General features: G+C 37.3%; 1 protein-coding gene across 1 annotated transcript in view; it reads left to right on the forward strand.

Annotated features, from left to right (window-relative positions):
• Positions 1–25,340, forward strand: part of Kdm4c (lysine demethylase 4C) — a 205,944-nt gene that overhangs the window by 158,597 nt on the left and 22,007 nt on the right. Inside the window, exons 18-19 of the mRNA XM_059254477.1 lie at positions 13,582–13,767; positions 22,992–23,162. Coding sequence (XP_059110460.1) covers positions 13,582–13,767; positions 22,992–23,162 — 357 coding nt within the window. The remainder of the gene's footprint in view (positions 1–13,581; positions 13,768–22,991; positions 23,163–25,340) is intronic.

Raw genomic sequence — 25,340 nt, forward strand, 5'->3', positions numbered from 1 at the left:
GAAAAAAGTTATAACTAATATAAGAAAAACTATATACAATAAGTACAATAACCATACACGATATATACAAGCAGTAAATACCTAAACAATGTCTAGTCCATTTGCATTTATCAAACTCAGAGAAAATATTCCATTATCTATCTTATTTTGCTAAATCCAGAATGTACCTGATTTACTTTCTATCCTAACTTACATTATGAACAGAACTATCTTATATTGTCTTTCAAATTTATACACTTAATCTCTCTCTTTTTTTTTTTTTTTTTTGGTTTTTCGAGACAGGGTTTCTCTGTGTAGCTTTGCGCCTTTCCTGGAACTCTCTCTGTAGCCCAAGCTGGCCTCAAACTCACAGAGATCCACCTGGCTCTGCCTCCTGAGTGCTGGGATAAAAGGCATGCGCCTCCACCACCCGGCTAAAATTCTTAACAAAGAAAACTATAACTATCTAGTCTTTAACTATAACTAATCTTCAACTAACTATAACTATCTAATCTTCAACTCCCTCAGAGACCCAAGAAGGGAATAATATTACCCAAAAAACAAAACAACAACAACAACAAAAAACCCAGGAAGTACATGCAAGCAGCTTAAAAATAACTTAGGAAGATGATAGAGGCCCTTAAAGAGGAAATGAAACAATCCCTTAAAGAAATATAGACCTGAAAGGCCAAGGCTTCTAGTCACTGGCTAGTTGTCAGGTTGAGTAGGGTTGTCTCAGCTGAGTTTTTTTTGGGGGGTGGGGAATTGGATACCTAGATCCAACATATCATCCAGTTCTTCTGGGTGGCGTGGGCTTTATTTGTGCCTTATGTGGTCTGTTCTTCCAACTTCTGTGGCAGCACTTGTGCCTATAGGATCTGCTGATGTTGCTCCAGAGGGCTGTTCATGGGAAGGCGGCTCTTCTTCCAATTGGTGCAGTGGTGCTTGTGCCTGTAAGGGCTACTGAGTTTTCAGGAAATAGTTGGCCAGGGGAATGATGATGGGTTCTGTGAGTTTGATGTGTGGAATGGGTCTTGTAGATTTACAGGATCCAGTGGGGAGGGGCGGTGGTGTAGTGGCCTGCCAGCAGGACTCTTACTTGCTGGTCTGCTGCTAGGGCTGAGATGGGAGAGGGAGGGGCATGGGATGTGCCCTGGGGTTTAGTGCCTAGGAATTGGGGGAGTTTACCTGGGAGGCCAGGCACTCATCTCTTCTTCCAATTGGTCCAGGTGGTGATTGTGCCTCTAGGGCCTGCTGATTTTGCAGGGAATAATTGGCCAGGGGGAGGATGATGGGTTCCGTCGGTTTGGGCGGTAGAGTGGGTCTTGTAGGTTACAGGGTCCAATGGGTGGTGGGGGTGGTGGAGCAGCCTGACTGCAGGAATCTTACCTGTTGGCTGGCTGCTTGGGGCTGAGAACAGTCCTGTGTCTTAACTCTCTTGCTAGTTTCTCTATCTTCTTAAACCCTTCTTGTGCTTTGTGGCAAGCTGTATTCCTGACACTGCTGTCTTAGCTAGTGTGGAACATGTTTCCCCATATCTTTCCAGGACAGGACTGTCTGCAACTTCTGAAATGCAGGAAATTAATTACAGAAACCCTCGGATAAAATGACTTATTTTAATTTACCTATTCTCTTTGGACTCAGTGACCCTTGACCTTTATTAGAGTGGTATACAATTTTCTGCCACATGTTGGGCTATGACCTGAGCCATGAAAGGAGAATCATATCTGCTTCCTTGTCCTGTATTTGGTGTCCCTTGGGTAGCTATCATGAAACTCATTCTGTATTGACCTTCTTGTCAGTCCAGTCAGTATAGTACAAGTATTGGTAGAGACTGGGAACATTTTCATTTAACATTATCTCATCATGACTGACTCTTTAGCCTTGTTTTGAAATAATGTATTCTCATATCTGAATGTGTTGCTGCCACTGTCCATTTCTCTTGCCCTTAATTCACCTAGCTGAGTTCATCCCTCTGCGCTTCTCCTTTTAGTCTGCTACTTGACTTTTTCTTAGCTTTCTCACCTTTTATGGTAACTTTCATGAGACAAAAAGTGAGGAGATAGATGACTTCTCATGCCTCTGATGAATAGGAATATAAATCAGCACATTAACATCACTATCCTTCATCTTAATGCTTTGAACCCTAAGTGCAGAAAGCTTTGGGAGAATGGATTGCCAGAGGAATTTCCAGAGTGAGAAGTATTGTACAAGTATACAGAATAGTGTCTTTCTTTTGTTTTATGGTGCCTACACAATATGTTGTTCTTAGACAGCATAGGAATTATTGTGTCATGGAAGCAGGCAAATTTACTGGGAACCTCAGTTTCAATGTACCATCCTCATCCCATTTTTTTCCCAAAACTGCTTGCTGTCTCTAGATAAACTCAATTCTTATTGTATTCATCTACATACTTGTGTGGGAGTAAAGTTTGCATTCTGGTTTTTATTGTAATCAAATTATTACCTATCTCCCTGTCCTCAAACTGTAAACTGTAGCCATAAACCTGTTGATATTCCTAGCATCATGTTGATGTTCCTAGTATCAGCCAGCATTGCAATACCTGTGAATGTTTAACTTAATGAATGCTGATTAGCAGAACATAAATCTTAATTTAGAACAAAAATAATTCTTCTACAAAACTTGCAGTTATGCGCTTGGAATAAAGTAACAATTTTGTGCTCACTCCTCTGACTTAACTGTGACAACAGTGACATCTGTTAACACAACGTAACTCAGTATCTGGGTTGGGAATGTTAGCTTGTCCTTTAATGAAGGATCTTTCGAAAGCAAAATGCAAAAAGGAGTTAATATTCCATTATTATTAGCATTTTAGGTATCTCATAGAAAAAACAGTATTTTTCATTAAAATATAATTATATCATTTTTTCCCTTCCATATTCTTCCTCCATTCCCTCTTGTCTACTGCCTCGCCCACCTTGCTCCCTCTTAAGTAATGTTCTCTTTTTTTTTGTTACGGTTACATTTATAGACAAGTGCCTAAATACATAAATACAACCTGCACAGTCCTTTAGTGATTTCAAGGGTGATCACTTGGTATGGGATAACCAAATTTGGGGCTCATCTCTGGGAAAGGCTGATTGTCCTCCTTACAACAGTCATTGGTTGCCTGTACTGCTTTGTCTAAGAGTGAGGACCTGTGAGGTTTTTTTTTTTTTTTTTTTTCCCCTTCCACATTAATATGTCTCTTGGTGTTTTACCTCTTCAGGTCTTATTTGTCCCTTCTTCCTAATTAAAGCCTCCTGGGTAGGACTATTGCTTACTTCCCTCCCTTGGCAGCTTGCATAGTACCTTCTGGTACTATAAAAACTAGTTCTCAGGGAAGAGGCTTTCAAGTAAGATCCAGTTTGGATCCTCCAGGCCCTGTGTCCAAAGCACAGTGTCTTTAGTAGGGACTTCTTTGAGCCTGTAGGAGACAACCAAGGACAACAGCCTATATTGTTTAGAGGAGTCACTGGGATTACCCTGACTAGAACTTGAAATGGATTTTCTCATGCCTCCTATTGGGATTTTTGTTAAATAATCTTATTAGATAATACATACTATTAGATAGTTAGATAATACATATGTATGTATATGTAGATTTATATGTTTTATATATAATTTTAGGTAAGGCCTTCTACATCTGTATTGACCTCCCTCCCCCTCTATGGTAAATGCCCCTTTCCACTTTGCCCTTTACCCCCTTCCAGTCACTTCTAGCCTGCTATTCTTGCTCTAGTGCTCCCACACATACACACCATAGCCCCCTTTTTGCTTGTTACTCTAATTATTCCAGTTATGAAAGTGAACATGTAGGACTTTTCTTTTTGGGTCTGACTTACAACAATATAATACTTTCTAGTTCCATTTTTTTTCTGCAAAGTTCATGGTTTCATTTTCTTTGCAACTGAATTGTATTCCCTAATGTACATGAACCACATTTTCATTATCCATTCATTATTTGAAGGACATGTAGGTTGTTTCCATTTCCTAGCTAATGTAAACAGAGCAGCAATGAACATGGTTGAACAAGTATCTGTGGAGTAGAGTATCAAGTCCTTTGTACTTATGCCAAGGAAAGGTAAAGCTGGATCATATGATAGATTGATTTTCAGCTTCTTGAGGATTCTCCACACTGATTTCTAGAGTGGCTGGACCAGTTTGCAGTCCCACCAACAGTTTTCCCCACATCCTCTTCCAGCATTTATTGTCAGTTTTTTTTGTTGATCTTTGCCATTTTGACTACTGTAGGATGAAATTTCAAGGTTATTTTAATTTGCATTTTTCTATTTGCTAAATATGAACATATTTGAGATAAGTTTCAATTACATTTACTTCTTATATTGTAAAATCTGTTTAGATACCTAGCTCACTTGTTAATTCGATCATTTAATTTTTTGACTCTAGGTTTTTTGTTTGGTTGGTTTAGTTTCGTTTTTTGAGTTCTATATATTCTGGATGTTTATCTATCAGGTATATAGCTGGCAAAGATTCTCTTCCATTCTGGGGGCTACCTCTTCACTGAATTGCTTGTTTGTTTCTTTATCTATGCAGAAGATTTTTAGTTTTATGAGATCCCAGTTATTAGTTGTTGGCCTTAATTCCTGGCCAAATTGAATCCTGTCAGAAAGTCTTTTCCTACACCTTTAACATGTAGGGTACCACCCATGTTTTCTTTATCGGCAGTGTTTTGGGTTTCATGTTTAGGTCTATAATAGACTTGGAGCTTGTTTCTGTGCAAGATGATAGTTATAGGTATAATTTCATTCTAGTTTGTGGGCATCTAGTTTTCTCAAGACCATTTATTTAAAATGCTTTTTTTTTTTTTTTTTTTTTAAAAATCCTGTGTGCATTTTGGGCATACAACTACAGCCATACTAGATGGCTGTAGTTGTAGGCCCTCATGTTTGGGTCTTCTGGTTTTTTCCATTTGTCTAACGTGTCTGTTTTTTGTGCCAGTACCATACCATTTATATTACTATTTCTTTGTAATATATCTTGAAGTCTGGAGTGATAATCACTCCATTATTGATCTTTTTGCTCAGGATTGCTTTGACAATCCTTGGGTCTTTGGTGTTCAATATGTATTATAGGATCCCACCTCTCCCCCCGCTCCCCATTTCGGTAAAGAGTAAGATGGTTATTTCATTGGAATTGCCTTCAATCTGTTAAATAGCTTTTGGTACAGTATTCATATTTTCAATATTTATCCTACTAATCCACGAGATTGGATGTCTTTCCATTCTCTACTATTTTTCACAATCTCTTCAGAAAATTAATTTTTTTCCACCTCCTTGGTTAGGTTTATTCCTAGATATTTTGTTTTCTTTGAGGCTATGTAAATGAGAGTATGTCCATGATCTCTTTCTCAGTGTGTTTGTTGGTGGTTAGAAAAGCTGTTGATTTTTGTATGTAGTATCCTGCCACTCAATTGAAATTGTTGATAATTTCTAGAGGTTTTCTGATGGAATTTTGGGGGGGTCTATTAAGTATAATATATTATCTGCAAATAGGGATAGTTTGACTCTGTCTTTTCTTTTCTTTTTTTTTTTTTTTTTTTTTTTTTTTAAAAGATTTTATTTATTTATTAGGTTTACAGCATGTATGACTGCAGGCCAGAAGAGGGCACCAGATCTGTTTGCAGATGGTTGTGAGCCACCATGTGGTTGCTGGGAATTGAACTCAGGACCTCTAGAAGAGCAGTCAGTGCTCTTAACCTCTGAGCCATCTCTCCAGCCCCGACTCTGTCTTTTCTAATGTATCCCTTTAATTTCTCTTTCTTACCTATTGCTCTAGCTAGTCCTTTGAATACATATTGAAAAGGAGTGGAGATAGTGGATATCTCTGTCATTTCTAATTTTACTAGGGTTGATTCAAGTTTTTTCTGTTTAGGAAGAAGTTAGCTGTGGATTTTCATACATAGCCTTTATTATGTTGAGATTTATTTGTTTCTGTTCTACCCTCTCTGGAACTTTTATCATGAAGGCATATTGCATTTTCTCAATCTTTTTTATTCTTTCTTTCTGAATCTATTGAGTTGATCATGTGTTTTGTTTTGTTTTGTTTTTAAATCAATTTGTGTGGATTATTACATGTATATATTGAGCCATTTTTTCATTTCCAGGATAAAGCTAAGTTGAGCTTGATGGATGATCTTCTTGATCATGTGCTTATATTCAATTTACTAGTATTTTATTGAGAATTCTGAAATCTGTGCTCATGGAAATTTTGGCCTATAGTTTGCTTTGTTGTTGTTGTGTCTTTATCTGTTTTGGGTATTATACTATGTACTGCCTAGTTTTATATCAACTTGACACAAGCTAGCGTCGTCTGAAACAAGGGACTACCTCAGGTGAGAAAGTGCCTCCATAAATAACATCAGGCTGTAGGCAAACTTGTAAGGTGTTTTTTAAAAAGACTTATTTATTAATTTTATGTATATGAGTACTGTATCTGCATGTACATCTTTATTCAAGAAGAGGGCATCAGATTCCACTGTAGATGGTTCTGTGCTACCATGTGGTTGCTGGGAATTGAACTCAGGACCTCTGGAAGAACAGTCAGTGCTTTTAACCTCTGAGCCATCTCACCAGCCCTGCAAGACATTTTTATAAGTAGTGATTGATGATGGAGGGCCCAAGCCCATTGTAGGTGGTACCACCCCGGGGCTAGTGGTCCTGAGTTCTATTAAAAACAAAAACAAAAACAAAAAAGCTGAGCAAGCCAGTAAGCAGCACTCCTCTATGTCCTTAGCATCACAGGTTCCTGCCTTTGGTCATCATGTTTGGTCACAGCAATAGAAAGCTAACTAAGACAGTAATGTTGTCTTTGAAGGTATTTGGGAGTTCTCCCTCTGTTTCATTGTTTCTTTTTTAATAATTTGAGAAGGATTGACAGCACACCTTCTTTGAAAGTCTGGTAGAATTCTGCTATGAGTTTATCTGGCCCTGGATACTTTTTAGTTAGAAGATTTTTTTTTTTAATTATTATTTCAATCTTCTAATTTGTTACTGGTCTCTCTAGGTTATAGACTTCTTTGCTTTATTTTTGTGGTTTGAATGAATCTAGAAATTCATTCTTTTAGGCTTTCCAATTTAATAGAGTACAGAATTTTTAAGTGTTCTCTTATAACATTTTGAATTTCTTTGGTGTTGATTGTAGTGTTTTCTTGTTTATTTGTGTTTCTGATAATTTGGGTTATCTCTTTTAGCTAGTTAGTCAAAGGGTCTATCGATCTTGTTTATCACTCCAAGCTCTTTGATTCATTGATTCCTTGTTTTGTTTTGTTTTGTTTTGTTTCTATTTCATTAATTTCTGCTCATATTTTTATTATTTCTTGCCACCTGCTGGATTTAAATTTAGGGGTTTTTGTTTGTTTAGGTTTTTTTGTTGTTTGTTTTTGTTGTTGTTGTTTTGTTTTTGGTTTTTCAAGACAGGGTTTCTCTGTGTAACAGTCCTGGCTGTCCTGGAACTGACTCTGTAGACCAAGCTGGCCTCAACCTCACAGAGATCTGCCTGCCTCTGCCTCCCAAGTGCTGGGATTAAAGGTGTGTGCCACCACTGCCTGGCACTTGATAGACACTTGAGCTATAAATTTCCGTCATGGATCTGCTTTTAATGTGTTCCAGAAGTTTGGTTGTTTTCATTTTCATTTAGATGCAGGAGTTTTTAATTTCTTTTCTTTTTTTTTGATTTACTTTTTGACACATTCATCATTCAGTAAAGGGTTGCTTAATTTCCATGAGTTTGTGTACATACTAGGGATTGATTTACTGTCCATTTTAAGTTTGATTGCATTATGGTCAGAATGGATACATACATGAGGTTATTTCAGGTTTCCTGAATTTCTTAAGATTTTTCTTGTGTTCTAGGATGTGGCCTCTTTTATAGAAGTTTCCATGGGGAGTATATATTCTTTGGTGCTGGGTGGAATGTTCAGTAGTTATCTGTTATGTCCATTTGATATATGATATAATTTAATTCTCATCAGTATCTTTATTTTTTGTTCAGATGTAATATTGAGATCTCCTTCTATTAATGATTATATCAACAGATATGTGGCTTTAATTCCAGTTGTATACTTTTTATGAAATTTAGTACCCCAGTGTTTGGTGTGCATATGTTTAGGATAGTAATGTTTTCTTAGTTAATTGTTCTTTTGATTAAAATAAAGTGCCCTTCTTCATCTCTTCCGATTAATTTTAGGTTGAGTCTAATTTTTTTAGAGATTAGGATAGTAATTTCTACTTACTTCCTCTTCCCATGTGATTAGATTGTCTTCCCTGCTCCCAATTTTATCTTTGAGGTGGTGCCTATAGACAGGTGAATTTCTTATAGATAATAGATAGGTGGATTTTGTTAGTTGGTCTATTCAGCTAGGCTTTGTCTTGTGACTAGAGAATTGGGACTTTTAAATATTTAATGTTAGTAGGGCCCTGGTCTCCTCCCATATTGAGTAAAGCCGTTGCCTGCTTGCCGACCTTGACCAGATGTCCTCCCTATTCTAATTCCCTGCCGGTATCCACCCTCCTGAATGCTTTAGGGAAGTTCCTTGTTTGTGTATCCTGCATATTGGGCGTTAACAGCTTAGATGCAAGAATGTAGAACATTCAGTAGCAAACTTCTGCCCTCCGGGGATCTCCCATTGTGCTGTAAGCCTGTATTTAAGGTTTCCTCCCTCTTTCAATAAACGGCATTCGGCTGGCACCCGGCTGTGCCGTGGCGAATGACTAAAAAAAAAAAAAAAAAAAAAAAAAAAAAAAAAAAAAAATATTTAATGTTATTATTGGAAGGTGTATGAGGTTACAGTTATTTTGGTTTTTGTTTTGTGGGTTTTTTGCTGTTACGTTAATTGTGCTTTGTATTTCGTTAATTATAGCTTTGTTTGTTTTCCTTTTAAGTTATCTTGGCTATGTGTATTTCTCTCATCAATCCAACGTATTGCTTCTGCTACTCTCTCTAGGGTTGATTTTGTGAACATGATTTTTTTTTTCTTTTAGGTTGTTTGTATCATCATGGGAAGTTATTTGTTCTTATACTATGGCAGACAGTTTTGCCAAGTACAGTAGTCTAGGTTGGCAGTAGTGGTAATTTAGAACTTAGAGTATATCAATCCAAGTTCTTGCTTTCAAAGTTTCCATTGAGAAATCAGCAGTTAATTCTGATAGGCTTTCTTTTATATGTGACTTATGGTTTTTCTCAAAGGTTTCCATATTCTGTCTTTGTTCTGTATACTTAATGTTTTATTGATCATATACATAGTAGGGAGTTTCTTTCTGGTCTATCTGCTTGGTGTTCTGCTTCTTGTATCTGTATGTATATGTCTTATTTATTTAGTTTGGGGATATTTTCTTCTATAATCTTGTTGAAGATCTGGTCTGTGCCATTGGCCTGGTTTCCTTTGCTTTCATCTATGCTTATAGTTAAAAGATTTAATCATTTCATTGTGTCCCACAGTTCCTTTGTATTCCTTTTCTGTGCTTCATTGAATTTTTCATATTCATTGCTTGTATTGTCTAATTTCTCTACTTTATCTCTGAGTCCTATTATTCTAGCTCCTACTTGATTTATTCTACTCATAAGGCTTTTCCTCAGTTTTTCTGTTTGGGAATTTTCCAATTCCATCTTCACTTCAGCTTGCGTTTTCTTTAATATATCTCTCTTTATTGAATTTTCAAATCCTACATTGCCTTTGTTATTTCATTCAGACTTACGTTTATATTTTCCTGGGCATCTTTCAGATGTTGTTCTCTTAAAGTTCATTCTCTTTAAGTTTATTGAGCGGTTTCATTGTGTCTTCTTTAAACTTCTAATATTCTTTGAAGTTTATAATTTATCTCTTTCTTCTCTCCTCACCCCCTTCACCTAGGTAATTCTCAATGGCAAATATTTTTGTAGGACTGGTGGATTGGGAAGGAGACATACTGTCTTGATCTTTCACATTGTTTTTATTTTGTGGCTAAATTTTGACGTGTGGATTTGTTAGTTTTCTGTCTGAAAACTGGACATGGTGTGCGGAGACAACACAAGTTGTGGGGGGGACTCTTTGCTGGAAGACAGGGTATGCTTCTGGTCTAGAGCCTGTAGGTTGTATGTTATGAGAGTACAGACTTGGCCACTGCACTGGATTGGGAACATGGACTAGACTTGGGGATTGTGAGTGGGAGGACCTGGCAGACTTACTAGGGTGACCCTGTTCCAAGATGTGTAAGACCTGACTTAGTTGGAAGACTGTATAGCACTCATGAGGGATGATATCAGTTGATAGCAGGGGCCATTTGCTGTCATACAGGATGTGCCTCCTATCCAAAGCCTGTATAGGTTATGGCCAGTGCAAGTGCAGATTAGACTAGGCACTGGATATGCAAGTAGGACTAGGTGTGGGGACTGGGAATGGATCGTTAAGAAAGGAAAGATCACACAGATCACCAGGATCAGCCCTGGATCAAGATACACAGTACTGCCTGGTCTAAGAGGTTGTATGGAGCACCAAAAAAAAAAAAAAAAAAACCCAGTAATTTTATTTTTAGACATTTCTGCCTATTTTAAAATTACCTTGGTATTTATGGAAGGAATAAGAATGATAAAAACTGGCAAAATGACAGAAATCATAGAAAAAGAGAAAGATATACACTTTGAACCTCCAACTCCTTCACAGCTCATCATTTCTTGATGCCCTTTGCCAAACTATATGCAACTATATGCTCGGACATCAAGAAATGATACACAAAGCCTTGTTACCTCCTCAGTCTGTTAGTGCTCTCAGTGGCCTGTGCCATGAAAATAAATATGGAAATCCAGTTCCCCAAGAAAGTACAATGCTCTATAAATCATTCTTCTGAGGAGTCTCAGTCCTTCACATTGTACAACAGATGAAAAGACATCTACTTCCTGAATTTTTTTGTATTAAAAGTCCCTCAAAATAGTTGATTATATTTTCTAGCTTTCTAACCCGAAGTTCCTTAAACCTGATTATGTGGAGCATCAGAGTCAGTATCACTGAGAATGTGTCATAAGATATAAATGCAGATATACAGAATCTTAGAGAGGTCAGCAATCTGTTTAGAGAAGATCCCCAGATTGCTCTGAATTATAGCTCCAATGTCTTTTTGATGATGTATATCATCAAAACATACATGAAGCAGAATGTGAAACTTAACTAAAATCTATTGGAAGGATTTTGTTTAATTCAACAAACACAGAGCAGTCCCATGTTTCCTCCCTGGAAAAAAAATAAGGAGTAACTTAAGGGGACAGTCCCTTGTCATCAGTGTCAGCTTTTCTCACTTGAATTAGTTTCTGGAAGTCATAACTTTGGTGACCTTATTTTAAAGCATCCATAGGGGAGCTTCTCTCAGATTTGTCATTTGACTTCTTGAGTTTCTTTTATTAGTTGTTGCACAGATACTGCCTTTTCATCCCTTCCCAAGCATCACTGATACCTTAAACAATGATCTTCAATAATGGGCTTGTCTTTCTGAAGTTTCCTCTCTCTTAAATGCCTGTAGTCTTATTATCCTTAAGTTCCCTTTGTTCCTGTGGAAGGAGCGTTGTACTGCCATTTAAGACTTTATGGAGCCATACCTGGTGGCAGAGTTCTGTAATCCAAACCACTAGGATTGAGACTGAAGCAGGAGAGTCACAATTTCAAGGCCTCCCTGGGATACAGAACAAGTTCAAAGCCAGCCTGGGCAACTTAGTATGATGCTGTTTCAAACAAACAAACAAACAAACATGATTGTTAGCTTGCCTGAAGACACGGGTTGAATTCCCATTCTTGAGCTGATAGCTCCGTTTAAAGGAACCTATAAATCCTCTGTTGACCTCTGTCACCAAAGAGCAGTGAGTAAGGAAAAGACATCCAAACCTTAACCCCTTCCTAATATCAGGTTCCTGAAGCCAATGTTCTGATCAGAATTTCCATGGCTTTCTAACAGTTTCTTTCCCTTTCATGCTGTTTCAAAACAGAGTCCAATGATTTTTAAAAATACCAAGATAAGGTATAAAGTAATGCTTTGAGATTGTATAGACTTTGTTTTTGTTCTATGGTATACTTTCTCTCCCCATCCCCTTATTCCTGTTCCTCTTTTCTTCTGCTTTTCTCTTCTTCCTTTCTCTTTTCATGTTTGTATGAATGTGTATGTTTTTAAACAGGCCACATCTTCAGTCTCTCGTATAAAATATGTGATTGTACATTGAACCTGAGTATAAGGGGAAAACAGGTTATACTTCATGCCTGGAATCTAGTGGTGCCCTTGTGGAGACCAGTGAAAAATAAGGCTGCTCTCATGGATGACAGAGGGACTTTTGCAAACTTCATTCTTCCATGTCAATGTTGCCCCCACCCCCACCCCTTTCCTGAAAGATCTTAAAGATAACCAGATGCCATTGAGGAGTGCAACATAGTATTTATATTGTATAAAGGTATTCCTGGCAGCCCTGGGAAGCTGAACTAAAATGGAATGAAATAAAAGACCAGTCAGAACACCATTTCTGTTGTGGGCAAGACAGCATGAGTAGAGTCTGTGACAGTTACTATAGATAGGTAGCAAAAGAGCAGAGCAAGATTAAGGAACAGTCTTTAAGATTGTCAGTAATCAGAGGTGAGGACAAAAAAGGATTAAGAAGTTCAGTACACATTTATTTTTACATGACTGTGGTAAGTGCCCACATGGCTTTAAGACTTTAAGAGCCTATTTTATCCCATGAAGAAAAGCAGACCTATAAAAAGAGAGCCATTGCACCAACATTTAACCAAGTTGTAAATCTTTTTGTATTTGGGAATTAAAGATTGAGCTTTGGGATCATTCTGTTCTTGGCCCTATGCTGATCCACAACCATTTTTTTCTTCTAACTCTCAAGTAACCATACATAAGTCTAATATTTAGTGCAGCTATTTGATTTCTCTCTCTCTCTCTCATAACAAATGTTCTGATAATGTTTAAGACCTTTTGTGAAACTTAGTTTTTAGATTATGGTAGTTATTATTTATTTGTTTTCATTCTTCCCCAGCCATTCTCAGCTGTAAATGTTCAATAAAAGCATACTATTTCGGGATAGTTTTAACTTTTCCCACTTTGGGAGGCATTTTTGTCTCCGTCAAGAAGCAAGCATTCAGATTTAGATTATTAAATACTTGAGTTCTCGTTTCCACACTGAACCATTTAGTGCTTTCCATTTCCTTGTAAATGGAAAATTTCTCCCATATATATGATGTTTGGATATTTTCAGTATTCTCATCTAATGTAAGAATATCTGCACCTGGGTTCTAACTTAGGTGTACACAAAGCCTGCTATGTCCAGGCCAAACAGAAACACCCTTGCAGGCATACAAGATTACCCAGGGCTTTGTTCTGAGGTCTGTATGAGGAGAAGCATGTGAAAAAGAATTTGATTTTTCTGACCACAAGAAGTAATTCAGAATATGTCTGGTGGAATGTGACTGTGGAAGTGTATTACTTTTAAAGTGAAAAGATTGTTTTGCCACAGATGTTCTTGCTGATAAGGCCCCTGGAGTCAGAACTTGATGTAATGTGTTATTCATCTAATAACTATTATTCTCTGATGAATGGATGTTATTCTCTGTTTTAACCCTTCAGAAATGCATCTTCTGCAGACATCGGGTTAAGAAGGTTTCTGGAGCCTGCATCCAGTGTTCCTATGGTCGATGCCCAGCTTCATTCCATGTCACATGTGCCCATGCGGCTGGGGTACTCATGGAGCCTGATGACTGGCCTTATGTGGTAAACATCACGTGCTTCAGACATAGAGTCAACTCAAATGTGGTAAGACCTGCTCTCCCAATTGCTGACACTTTATCTGAATTCCTCCCTGGACCCTTCATAGGTCTAGAATACCTTGTCAGTATTGACAAGTCCAGACTGTAATATACTTGAGACTAGAAATTGAGAGCTGTTATTTACACTTAATTGCACAGAACCCTTCAGTTTCTAGTGTGTACTAAACACAATATATAAGTTGAGTGACTGAACAAATGAATGAGTCAAGCTCTTTCTATCCTTTCTAGTTTTGGATCTGTGTACAGGGTATGTGAAAAGTTGTATATAGATTGTGCAGTTCATGTGTCAGAGGTTCGATTGAAGTAGAGTGGTGTGAAAAGTACCACCTAAAATGTGTAATGCATTCTCTATGAAACTACACATTTATTTAATCTTTTCTGGGAGAAACAAATAGCAGCAATGTTGTATAGGGAATGGGAAGAGGGCCAGGTACTTTTTTTTTGATCCTTATTATCTAAGATGGGATAAGTGAAGACCAACACGGAGGCCCTGGAAGGTCAATCTTATAGAAAAGAAAGGAATAGCCAGCAATTTGCACCACCAACACATTTGTTTGTTTTATTTAAGACTGAACTTCCTCTGAGTAAATAGAATTTGTGCCTAGATAACATGAATTTAACTATAGTTTAGTTATCCTCTCCTTGGTTAATGAAATCATTCCCTTCACTTAAAAACTTAAAAAGATTATGACAGTATAGCAATTTGCATCCTAACATGCTTGTCCTGTCTCTAATACTATTTTTCTCCTCTACTCTTTTTTTTTTAAAAAAATAGACTGTCTTCTATTATTTGACAGCTCCATACCTGTAAATAATATATCTTCATCTTATGCACATTTTATTAACTTTTTATGAGCCGATTCTCATCTTTCTCATACAACAACCTTCCAGCTTTTTGTAATGATCACATCAATTTCTGCTAGTATCTTGCGAGATATTTGACATTTGTGGTTTGGGAGTCTAGATGTGTGAGAATGTCCAAATGTACAAATGTTACAAACTGTCTATTTTAAAGTTATTTTCCATAGTTTCAGGTTACAGGTTGCATAGGCTGCATCAATGACTTTTCCTTAGTATGGACATCTTTAGTTGATGTCCATTAGCCAAAAAGATCATTTTCAGTAGCAAACATTAACAAACTAAAGGATTAGTAATAATATATTACATTGCTGTGGCTCTTTGCCATTAACAGCCAATAATATTACCTCATTAAATTATCCTGTATATATTTTGGGTCATAATAAAGTTCTGACCTCTACAGCCACAATGATTAGTGTTCATGCTTAGAATCTGCCAGTAAAAACTGATAACTCTGAAAAAGTGAAAGTTGCATACTAAAATTCCTTTTACTTTTACTATTGCTGTTACTACAATCTTTTATGAATAATATGAATATTATTTTTCCTGTCTTAATAATAAAACTAAGTTCAAAGAGGTTCAGTTCCATGTATAAGCAGATGTAGTCATAAAATGGCAGGTGACTCTTCAACCTATATTCTGTAGTATTTTTTGAATCTTTAACTCCAAACTTAAATAAAGCTAGCAGTGTGTATCTGAAGTTTTTCTTGGGACCATATACCACCTTTTTATACTATAGTGTTTTATGGTTACAGGTGATTCTGTTGAGATTGGGTTAAACTGCAGCAGGGAATCTGCCTCTTCCTGACTGTAGTGTGTCACTTAGTCAAGCCTAAGTTGCTAACCATTTTTCACAAGATGATGAAAAAGAAAACAAGACTTTTGAGGTGATGTGGAAACTACTGTCCCACAGATCCACTTATGTGTGGTATATTTGATAAGGAGAATATAATAGCTTAATAGTACATATGGCTATTTCCTTTTGAAGCAAAATAAAAACATTGTAAGGTTTATAATTGCCTCTGGCCTTCTATGGGTAACTACAGGTTTTTGAAAGATAGTCTTGGTAGCTTTTACTTATCCATTATTCAATTAGACTTCAAAATTTGGAAGCTATCTAGAATGATTGTGGTGGTTTGAATGAGAATAACCCCCAGAGGCTCATATACTTGAATGCTTGATCTCCAGTTGGTGGCTTTTTGAAGGTGTGCCACTGGGTGTGGGATTTGAGGTTGAAGTTTCAGAAAGCCCATGCCATCCCTACCTCATTCTGGTGGATCAAACATGAGCTTTCAGCTATCACTCCATCACCCTATCACTCCAGCACCTTCTGCTTGCCTGTTGCTATAATCCTCACCATGGTGATCATAGACTCTAACCCTCTGGAACTGTGAGCCCCCAAATTAAATGCTTTCTTTTATAATTTGCCTTGATTGTGATGCATTGTCACAGCAATAGGAAAGTAACTATGGAATCTGTTGGTAACTTCTGTTAAAAACATTATAATGGGGCCGGGCGGTGGTGGCGCACGCCTTTAATCCCAGCACTCGGGAGGCAGAGCCAGGCGGATCTCTGTGAGTTCGAGGCCAGCCTGGACTACCAAGTGAGTTCCAGGAAAGGCGCAAAGCTACACAGAGAAACCCTGTCTCTAAAAACCAAAAAAAAAAAAAAAAAAAACATTATAATGGCCTGTTGTGGCCTGTTGTTTTTATCTAAGTTGTTCTTTTTCCAATAAAGACTTAGGTGTTAGATGTCGGGATGAAAACTTGCTAGAACAGAGATACCAAGAAGCAACCAGCTAACCTTCCTTTTTGGCCAGAGAAGGTTTCTGCTTTTATTTATCAGTTTCCCCCAGTATTTGTTTTATATATTTAAAAGAATAATCTTAAAACAAATTCTGTGTGTTTAGTATCATAAACTGTTGAGTTTGGTGTATGTCTTAGTTACTATTCTATTGCTGTGAAGAGACACCGTGATCAAGGGAACTTATAAAAGAAAGCATTTAATTGGGGGCTTGCTTATAGTTTCAGAGGCATATTTTTCTCTGACAAACAGCATGTTCAGGCCTGCCATGGCAATAACCCAGTCTCTGGTACCAACTTCTGTCTTAGTGTTCTATTGCTGTGAAGAGATACCATAACCAAGGGGACTTATAAAAGAGTGTTAGCCCATGGTTATCATGGTGAAATCATGGCAGCATGCAAGCAGGTATGGTGTTAGAGCAGTGACTGAGAGCTTACATTTGATCCATAGGCAAAAGGCAGAGGGAGAGAGAGGGGGGCAGAGAAACAGAGATAGAGACTGGGCATGGTGTTGGCTTTGGAAACCTCAAAGCCCACCCTCAGTGACACACCTTCTCCAACAAGCACCCTAATCCTTGCAAAACAGTTTTACTAACTGGGGACCAAGCATTCAAACATGAGCCTATACTGGTTATTCTCATTCAAAGCACCAGATCTTCTATTTCTATTTCCTCTCACATATTCAAGAACAGTGGTGTCCAGCCTTTGGCTATTCTAGGCTACATGAGACAAAGAACTGTCTTAGGCCACATATTCACTATTCAAGTACCACAAAAAAACTGATGAGCAAAGCAAGTCTGTTTTAAGGTTCATATCTGTTGTCATAGATAAGCAAAATAAATATTCACATATGATCCTGATTATGCAATGCCCTTTTACAAAATCTTCTAAAATTACCCAGTAGGTCCAAAGTTTGCAATTGCTAATAAGAAATTGAATATGTCCAAGTAATAAAATTTTAATGATTTTTAAATGTTATTTTAATTTTAATTAAAATATAATTGTATCACTTCCCTTCCTTTCCTTTCCTCTTGCAAACTATTCCTATCTACCTCTCTAATCTCTCCCTCTCAAATTTAATAACATCTATCTCTTTATTAGTGTGTGTGTGTGTGTGTGTGTGTGTGTGTGTGTGTGTGTGTACACAATATGCTGAGTCCATTTAGTATTACCTGTGTGTGTATGATTTCAGGACTGACCACTTGGTATTTAATAACCAATTAGGGTCTCATTGCTGGGGAAGATTAATTCTCCCTTTCTCAGAGGTCATTAATACCTGTAATTCTTTGTCTATGGGTGGGCGCCTGAGAGATTTTCCCTCTTCCACATTAGCATCTCTGTTGATGTTGAACTTCCTTAAGGTCTTATTTAGGCAGCCACATAGTTCCAGTATCATGGAACTGTCACATCTGGGAGATACAATCTCATAGCAGATTTCTTGGTCCTCAGACTATTATAATATTTCCATTCCCCTCTTCCCTAATCTTCGATGAGGTGCAGAAGTTATATTTTAAGTATACTAATTGGAGCTTTGCATTCCATGATCAGTTGATGTCTGCATTTTGACTACTTATAATGGTCTTCATTTGTTGCTAATAGAAGTTTATTTAATGAAGAGGAAGAGCTACATTTATCTGTGGGTATAAAGTTTCAAATGCAGTTAGGAATTATATTGGTTTACTAATGTGGGGATAGCAGCTTTTCCTCTATAATCCATGACCTCACTAGCCCCAGGTCATTGGCTATGTTTCCAGAAACAGGCATGATTTCCTTTCTCTGAACAGTTCATAAGTTAAGTTGGAGAACTGTTTCTTATCGCAAATATATGAATGCCACTATTGTACCTTTAGGGCTATCTTGCCATTGGTAGTCATAGTGGTGGTTCATGGGCATCACAGCTGGGTAGGTCTATTGCTTGATTCTCTCTCTTGAAGTTTGCATAGCACCTTCTGATACTATAAAAGATTGAATGCAGGAAGGAGGTTTTCAGGTCAGATCCAGCTCAAATCTTCCAAGTCCTGCATCCAAAGTTTATTTTGTCTTCAGCTTTAAGATGTAGTCAAGGCCAACAGTAATGGGCTATATTGCTTAGACAATCACTTGTACTACCCTGACCAGTGATCCTATTGGACAACTCCAAATGAAGTTGTAGTCTCATGCCTGGTATTAGTTTTTGTTAGATACTCTGTGACTCCTGTGAGGGAAATTGTCAGCCCAAGTGGGGTAACTTTATTTGAGATGATTCTTCATCTTTATATTATTTACATGTATTATGTAATTTGGGTGTAGTATGATTACTTAAGTCTTGTTTTTAAACATCCTTAGTGTTATTTGACCCTTCTCCCTCCTCACTCCTCATCAAAGCCCTCCTTCTTTCCCCTTTATATCATCTGTATTCTGCTATTTTCCTCTCAAGTAGTCCCCCCCCCCCCCCCACTACCTTTTACTTTCAGGATTTCTGTAGTCATTCCAGGTTATATACTCACATCTGAGTATTTGGAGCGAGGAACCACTAATGAAAGAGAAAATGTTTGTGTTTCTGGATATGGGTTACTATACTCAATATTTTAGGTCCATCCATTTACTTGAAAATTTCATTATTTCAGCTTTTTTATAGCTAAAAAATATTTCGTTATCTATATATCCCACATTTTCCTTATCTATTCATCAGTTGAAGGACATATAGATTGTTCTGATTTCCTAATGATTTTGACTAGATCAGCATTAATACGGCTAAGTAAGTGTCTGTACTTTATGATGGCAACTCCTTTGAGCCAAGGAGCAGTATTTCTGGGTCATGTAGTAGATTTATTCTGAGCTTTTTGAGCATTGTTCACACTGATTTACAGAGTGAATTCACTAGTTTGCATTTCCACTAACGATGAATGAGAATTCCCCTTTTCTCACATTCTCTCCAGCCTTGGTTGTCAGTTGTTAATGAATTCACAAAGTTGTTTTAATTTGCATATCTGCTAAGGATAATATATATATTTCTTGAAATATTTCTGAACCATTTTTATTTCTTCTTTTAAGAACTCTGTTCAGACCCATAGTACATTTTTTAGTTGAGTCATTTGTGGATTTTGCTTTTTTTTTTTCTTCCAGTCCTTATTTATTCTGGATATTAATCCTCTCTCAGATGTACACCTAACAAAGATTCTCTCCCATTCTATGGTTTTCCTCACTTGATTTTTCTTATTCTGTACAAGTTAACACCTGGAAGACTAACAGGTCCATAGTTTACTTGATTAAAAATGGACTTGAACAATTTTTGAGATTTGTTACCATTAATTAAGATATGCTACAGATATTCTGCACTAAACTGTTACAATGAGAAGTAGGAAAGTTTCAATTGATTTTCCTTTTACTATTTCTTTAGCCATTTCTCCTGAAATCCAAGAAAATTTACTGAGTTTATGCTCTGTTACTGTGTCTCACAGGGCAGTGTATCTTTATAGAACAATTATTTTTTGAACCTATCTTGATAGGGTGTCAACATAGGTAAGGATTGTAAAAGAAATAATAATTAATTATTATTTTTATAATAATATATTACATAATACTGTGCATTTATTACATAATTACATAATATTGTTCAGACATAGTTCATATGTACTCATCACAGAAAGCTTATGTAGCAAGTATTCTTTTTACTGAAAATAGGGTTTTTTCATACAGTATATTCTGATCATAGTTTTCCTTCCCTCATCCACTCCCAGATCTTCCCAACTTCCCTATTTATCCAACTCCACACCTTTTTTCTCTCTCTGTAGAAAACAAAACACATACAAGCGTGTACACACATACAGAATTAAAAACAGAAACAAAAAAAAATAAGAAACATATATACACACACACAAGAACAAAACCCATAAGAAGCCATAATATACAAGCAAAAGACTAGTTAGATCAAAATTTTCCAATCAAAGCAACATGAGACAAAAAGAAAATCTACAAAATACCAGTGAGTTCATTTTGTGTTGTTCATCTATTGCTGGTAGTGAAGCCTGCCCTTAAGTGTGGTATATACTGAGTGAGACTCCAGTGGAGAATAAAAGAGGAGGAGGATTGTTGATTGGTTGGTTTTTGTTGTTTTAAATGGTTATCAGTTGGAGCTAGCTTCTTGGTTAGGGGTGAGAGTTCATGTCCACTTCCCCTTCTGAGCCCTGCGATCCATTTCCACCAGGTTTCAATAATCTCCCAATATTGTGCTGCCAACCAGCTAAGGACCACATGTTTACACACAGGAGCCCGTGGGGGCATATTTCATATTCAAACCATATTAATTCTACCAATAATTCATCAGTTTTCAATTGGCCCTTCTTCAGGAAGTGAACCCAAATTATTTTGCCAAATGATAAGAAAATGTCCATTCTGGAATTGTCCCTTGTAACTACTTCTTCCCTCCAGAACTTTTTTTTTTTTTTTTTTAAAGTGTTAACTGTTCTGACCTTTGTACAAACCTTGATTAGAAAGAATAATATTTGAGGGTGAATTACATAGCCTATTTATAAGTATGAGCCTTTATGAAGACTAAAACATAACCATTTATAAGGTGTCTTCATTGTGTATATTTAACAACTGGATCTTGCTGTTGGTATTGCCCTGTAGAGTGAAGAGCAGGTGAAGTCATGACTACCAAAACCTTGGTGAGGCTGTTTTTTGTGCAGCCACAAACCTGAGAATAAAATATATATTTTACTGAAAAAGAAAAAACGAAAAACTGTATTGGGAATCAAAGATGACTATTAAAACAACATAAGGTATTTTTCTGTGTTCTGTCACATGTGCCCTAAACAAAGAGATGCATATAGATTATCTTCTACTTTATATAGAGTATATCATTCTACTTTATAAAGTGTTCACCCTTTCACATCCCTCCTATATTAGATTTATGGAGCAAAAGAGAAAATGTTGAGGATGGTCTTTCCTCGCTAAGTAATTTTGTGTCTGCTGTTTTAAAACATTTTGGTTAATTATACATGAATTGGTTGTTTAAAGATTTGAGAAATTTTTAAGGACTATTCTATTTTGTGTTTACATAATCAGTGAAAACTACAGAGAAGTAATTATAGTAGTAAATAGTTAAAATCCCTCTAGGTCATCTGTTTAAACAATATTAACTGCATGGTTCTTCTGTTTCATTCTGGGCTGCCTTATGGACCTGTGTCAGTTACTGAGTTCTGTTGGTGCCTAGGCTCCTCATTATTATCGATGTAGTCACTCATTTTTTGGAACCCAAACTTGTGTTTGTTCATGTGTCAGGGTCCCTGAGTACAAAATCCCACCAATCCCTGAGTTTGACCCAGAATCAGGCCACAAAAACCCACCAATCCAAGCCCACCGACACCCCCCCCCCCCAAGAAACCCTAAATAAACTCTGTACTCTGTTCAGTTTGCTGCTGCTTCTAACCACAGAGGCAGCCACCCTCCTGGATTTTTTCCTCCCAATAATCTCAAGTGAGGTTTGTTGTGCGGTGTGACATTTTTACCAGAGTGGAGCTCAGTTGTAACAAGTTTCACCTTAGCTGGAGCAGAGCAGAACACTTTTGCTGGGGAAACATTCCCCTAGCAGAGCAGAGCTGTTATACTTCAGGGGACAGAAAAAAACAATAGTGCCCAAGGCTTCTTGAACATAGTGCTTTGAATTAATATATCATCACTTCTAACTAAGATAGTCTTTTGATCAAAGCAAGCTAGGCCACAGCCTGGTTTACACTCAAAGTATGTAAGTAGGTAGAGAAATTGGGTCACACCTTGGTTTAGGATCTAAAGTAACATTGAGACACTTGCAAAAATTATGTGTCTTAAGATGAAATATCATACGCCGGGCGGTGGTGGCGCATGCCTTTAATCCCAGCACTCGGGAGGCAGAGCCAGGCAGATCTCTGTGAGTTCGAGGCCAGCCTGGTCTACAGAGCGAGATCCAGGACAGGCAGCAAAACTACCTGGAGAAACCCTGTTTTGAAAAAACAAAAACAAAAACAAAATGAAATATAAGAAAGAATATAGGCTTCTGGGCGAGACTGTATAATGATCGGGAAATATCACATAGACCATCTATTTAAAAGCAAGAGAAATTTATCTTTCTAAAGTATCACTACCATAAAAACAAAAACAAAAAAACAAAGAAGGCCTATAGAAATGAGGTTAAATGAGCCTAAAACAATGTGGCAGATAAACAGAACTGAATTGGAGAGTGGATTCACTTCTTCAGAGTTTCAGAGAAGGGGATAGGAAACTACCAAGGTCATTCATTATAAGATCAGTTTAACCAAGTTAAGTCCAGGTGTCAGATTAAAGTGTCATGTTAGTGTTGCACCTTTTGAAGTTGATTACTGTCTGGAGCTGTGATTATATAAAGGAGTATCGCATTCTTAGAAAATAAACATTGAAGTATTTAGATGATAAACACCATGATATACATGGATTTAAAGTAGCTTAAGAAAACCTTAGAGGACTGAGGTGCAAGGTTGTTTCCCAAATAAATACTTTTTATTTTCTGTTCTTTTTTCATTTCTATCAAATTTCTTTTTTCTCTGTCTTACAGAAGTCCAAAACTTGTGAGAAAGCCATCTCTGTGGGTCAGACAGTCATCACAAAGCATCGGAATACTCGGTACTACAGCTGTAGAGTGATAGATGTGACATCTCAAACCTTCTATGAGGTCATGTTTGATGATGGCTCCTTCAGCAGAGACACATTTCCTGAGGATATTGTGGTAAGTGGGTTTTTTCTGAGTGCCTGATCCCTCAGAAATGTTTGTAACTAATTGTCTATTACCATTGATAATTTTGACGTTAGTTATCCTTTGTAGTATACAGATGAACAGATTTTTTTCCCAATTCTTTTGAGAAATTTTATGTAGCCAAGGAGCATAAGATACACTCTGTACTGTTCTTGTGTACTACTACAAAAAAAATCCAAGACTAGGTAGGTAATTTGTAAAGAAGAGGAATTTGTTTGTTTGAGTTGTGAGAAGGCAAGGCAGTCCAATTTCTGATATTTGGTCTGATGAGTACCTTCTTTCTGAACTCTCACATGTCACAGGGCAAGGTGGCCATTTTCTATGGAACTTACACAGGGTATCAGTCCCACTTACCAGACAACAGCCTTCCTGGGCCTAATCATCTCTAAATCCTTTTCTGACTTTGATGGTGAGGTTGGGAGATAGGGCCTTTTTATATAGCTCCGGCTGGCCTAGAAGTTACTATGTGGCCCAGGCTGTTAGCTAACTGGGAATGATCCTCCTGCCTCACTCACCCTTACAAATACTGGGATTCCATCGGGCAGTGGTGGTACACGCCTTTAATCTGAGCACTGGGAGGCAGGGGCAGGCGGATCTCTGTGAGTTCAAGGCCAACCTGGTCTACAGAGTGAGATCCAGGACAGGCAGCAAAACTACATGGAGAAACCCTGTTTCGAAAAAACAAAAACAAAAACAAAACCCAAATACTGGGATTCCAATGTAAACCACCGTGTCCTGACTCAGTAATGTGCCGGGGTCCAGCTTCAGCATGTCAAAGAAACTGAAGAGATGTGGAGTCGGTGAATATTAAACACACACAGGAGACTTATCTGAGGGGGCAAAGCTTAATTCTTCTTCCTTTTATTTTTCTCTTTCTTCTTTTTTCTATTTTTTTCTTATCCCTTTTATACCACCTCAGACAACAGTTTCTACGCAAGAAAATAGTACCTTATAACCACAAGTTACATATATTCCAAAAACAAATTAATCTTTACACAAGAGGAAATCGCAGTATGATCACATTGCATGTTTTCCTTAGAAACTCACAAGTAGTTACACATTTTTCTTTGTATTAATTTCCCCACTATAACATCTTTACCCCAAAGCAATGATTCTTTTATTACTGATTAACAAATTTTTAAGCAAGCCACATATATTTCAACCAGTTCCTTTTGTACTGGCGGGCAGCTGTTTGCTGTTTCAATGTAGCAGATTTCTATCCTATTTCTACTATACAAAACCTTAAACAAGTAGTCTAGCTAACCATCTATTTTTCTTTCTTTACACACAAGGTCATTTAATTTCCTTTCACACCTTTGTTTTTTCAAGGTGCAACCTGTGATTAATTCTGTAAACTACATGACCAAGGAACTCAGACCTAACCTTGAGTGTAGGGACATAATTGCTTTCTTTGATCATCAGCCTGTTTTCCCACAGGCAGAGTTCATGGGTCTATAAGTCATGAAACTTGTTTATATTCCATCCTTGGCAAATCTCACATCTAGCAAAGAGGGGGATGACTTCTAATCTTATTTCTGTCTTATATATGTATCTCTCATTGGAGCAATTGGCAGAGTAGCCTAACCCATTTACCTAATTATCTCCACTAACTGTCTTAAGCACCTGTATCTTTTAGGCTGACTCAGAAAGTTTACTTAAATCTTTGATCCAACTAAGCATCGTTGCTCTTATAAAAATCATCTTGATTATGAACTGCAAGTAAATTGCCCAGTGAGGAGTGGGGTTTTCCCATGAAACAATCACGATATACAGTGGGATTCTTTCACATAGTAATCACACCATGGCAAATACAGTAGGAACAGGATAGCAGCAAGCAGGAGAAAGCCCAGCAGAAGCAAGGGGCTTTCTGAAGACAAACTGCCCCGACTCCAGGGTATACCCATCATAGCTTTGCTATCTGGTGGGTTGTTTTCCATAAACCCCATTGCTGACTGCAGCTCCTACAACATGGCCACTGACAGTAATGTGTTTAACTTATTACTTATTTCACATTGGAGTAACAAAAATCACACAGGGAAAGGACTTTTGGCATTTACTCAGTTGTGGCCTAGACTTAGTCCCCCACTGTACCTCTCAGGCTCATTCAGAAAAGCTGGTACATATGTACAGTTTAATGACTGAGCGTGTTTT

This window comes from Peromyscus eremicus, chromosome 2 (genome assembly GCF_949786415.1).
Source record: "Peromyscus eremicus chromosome 2, PerEre_H2_v1, whole genome shotgun sequence".
Classification (NCBI taxonomy): Eukaryota; Metazoa; Chordata; class Mammalia; order Rodentia; family Cricetidae; genus Peromyscus; species Peromyscus eremicus.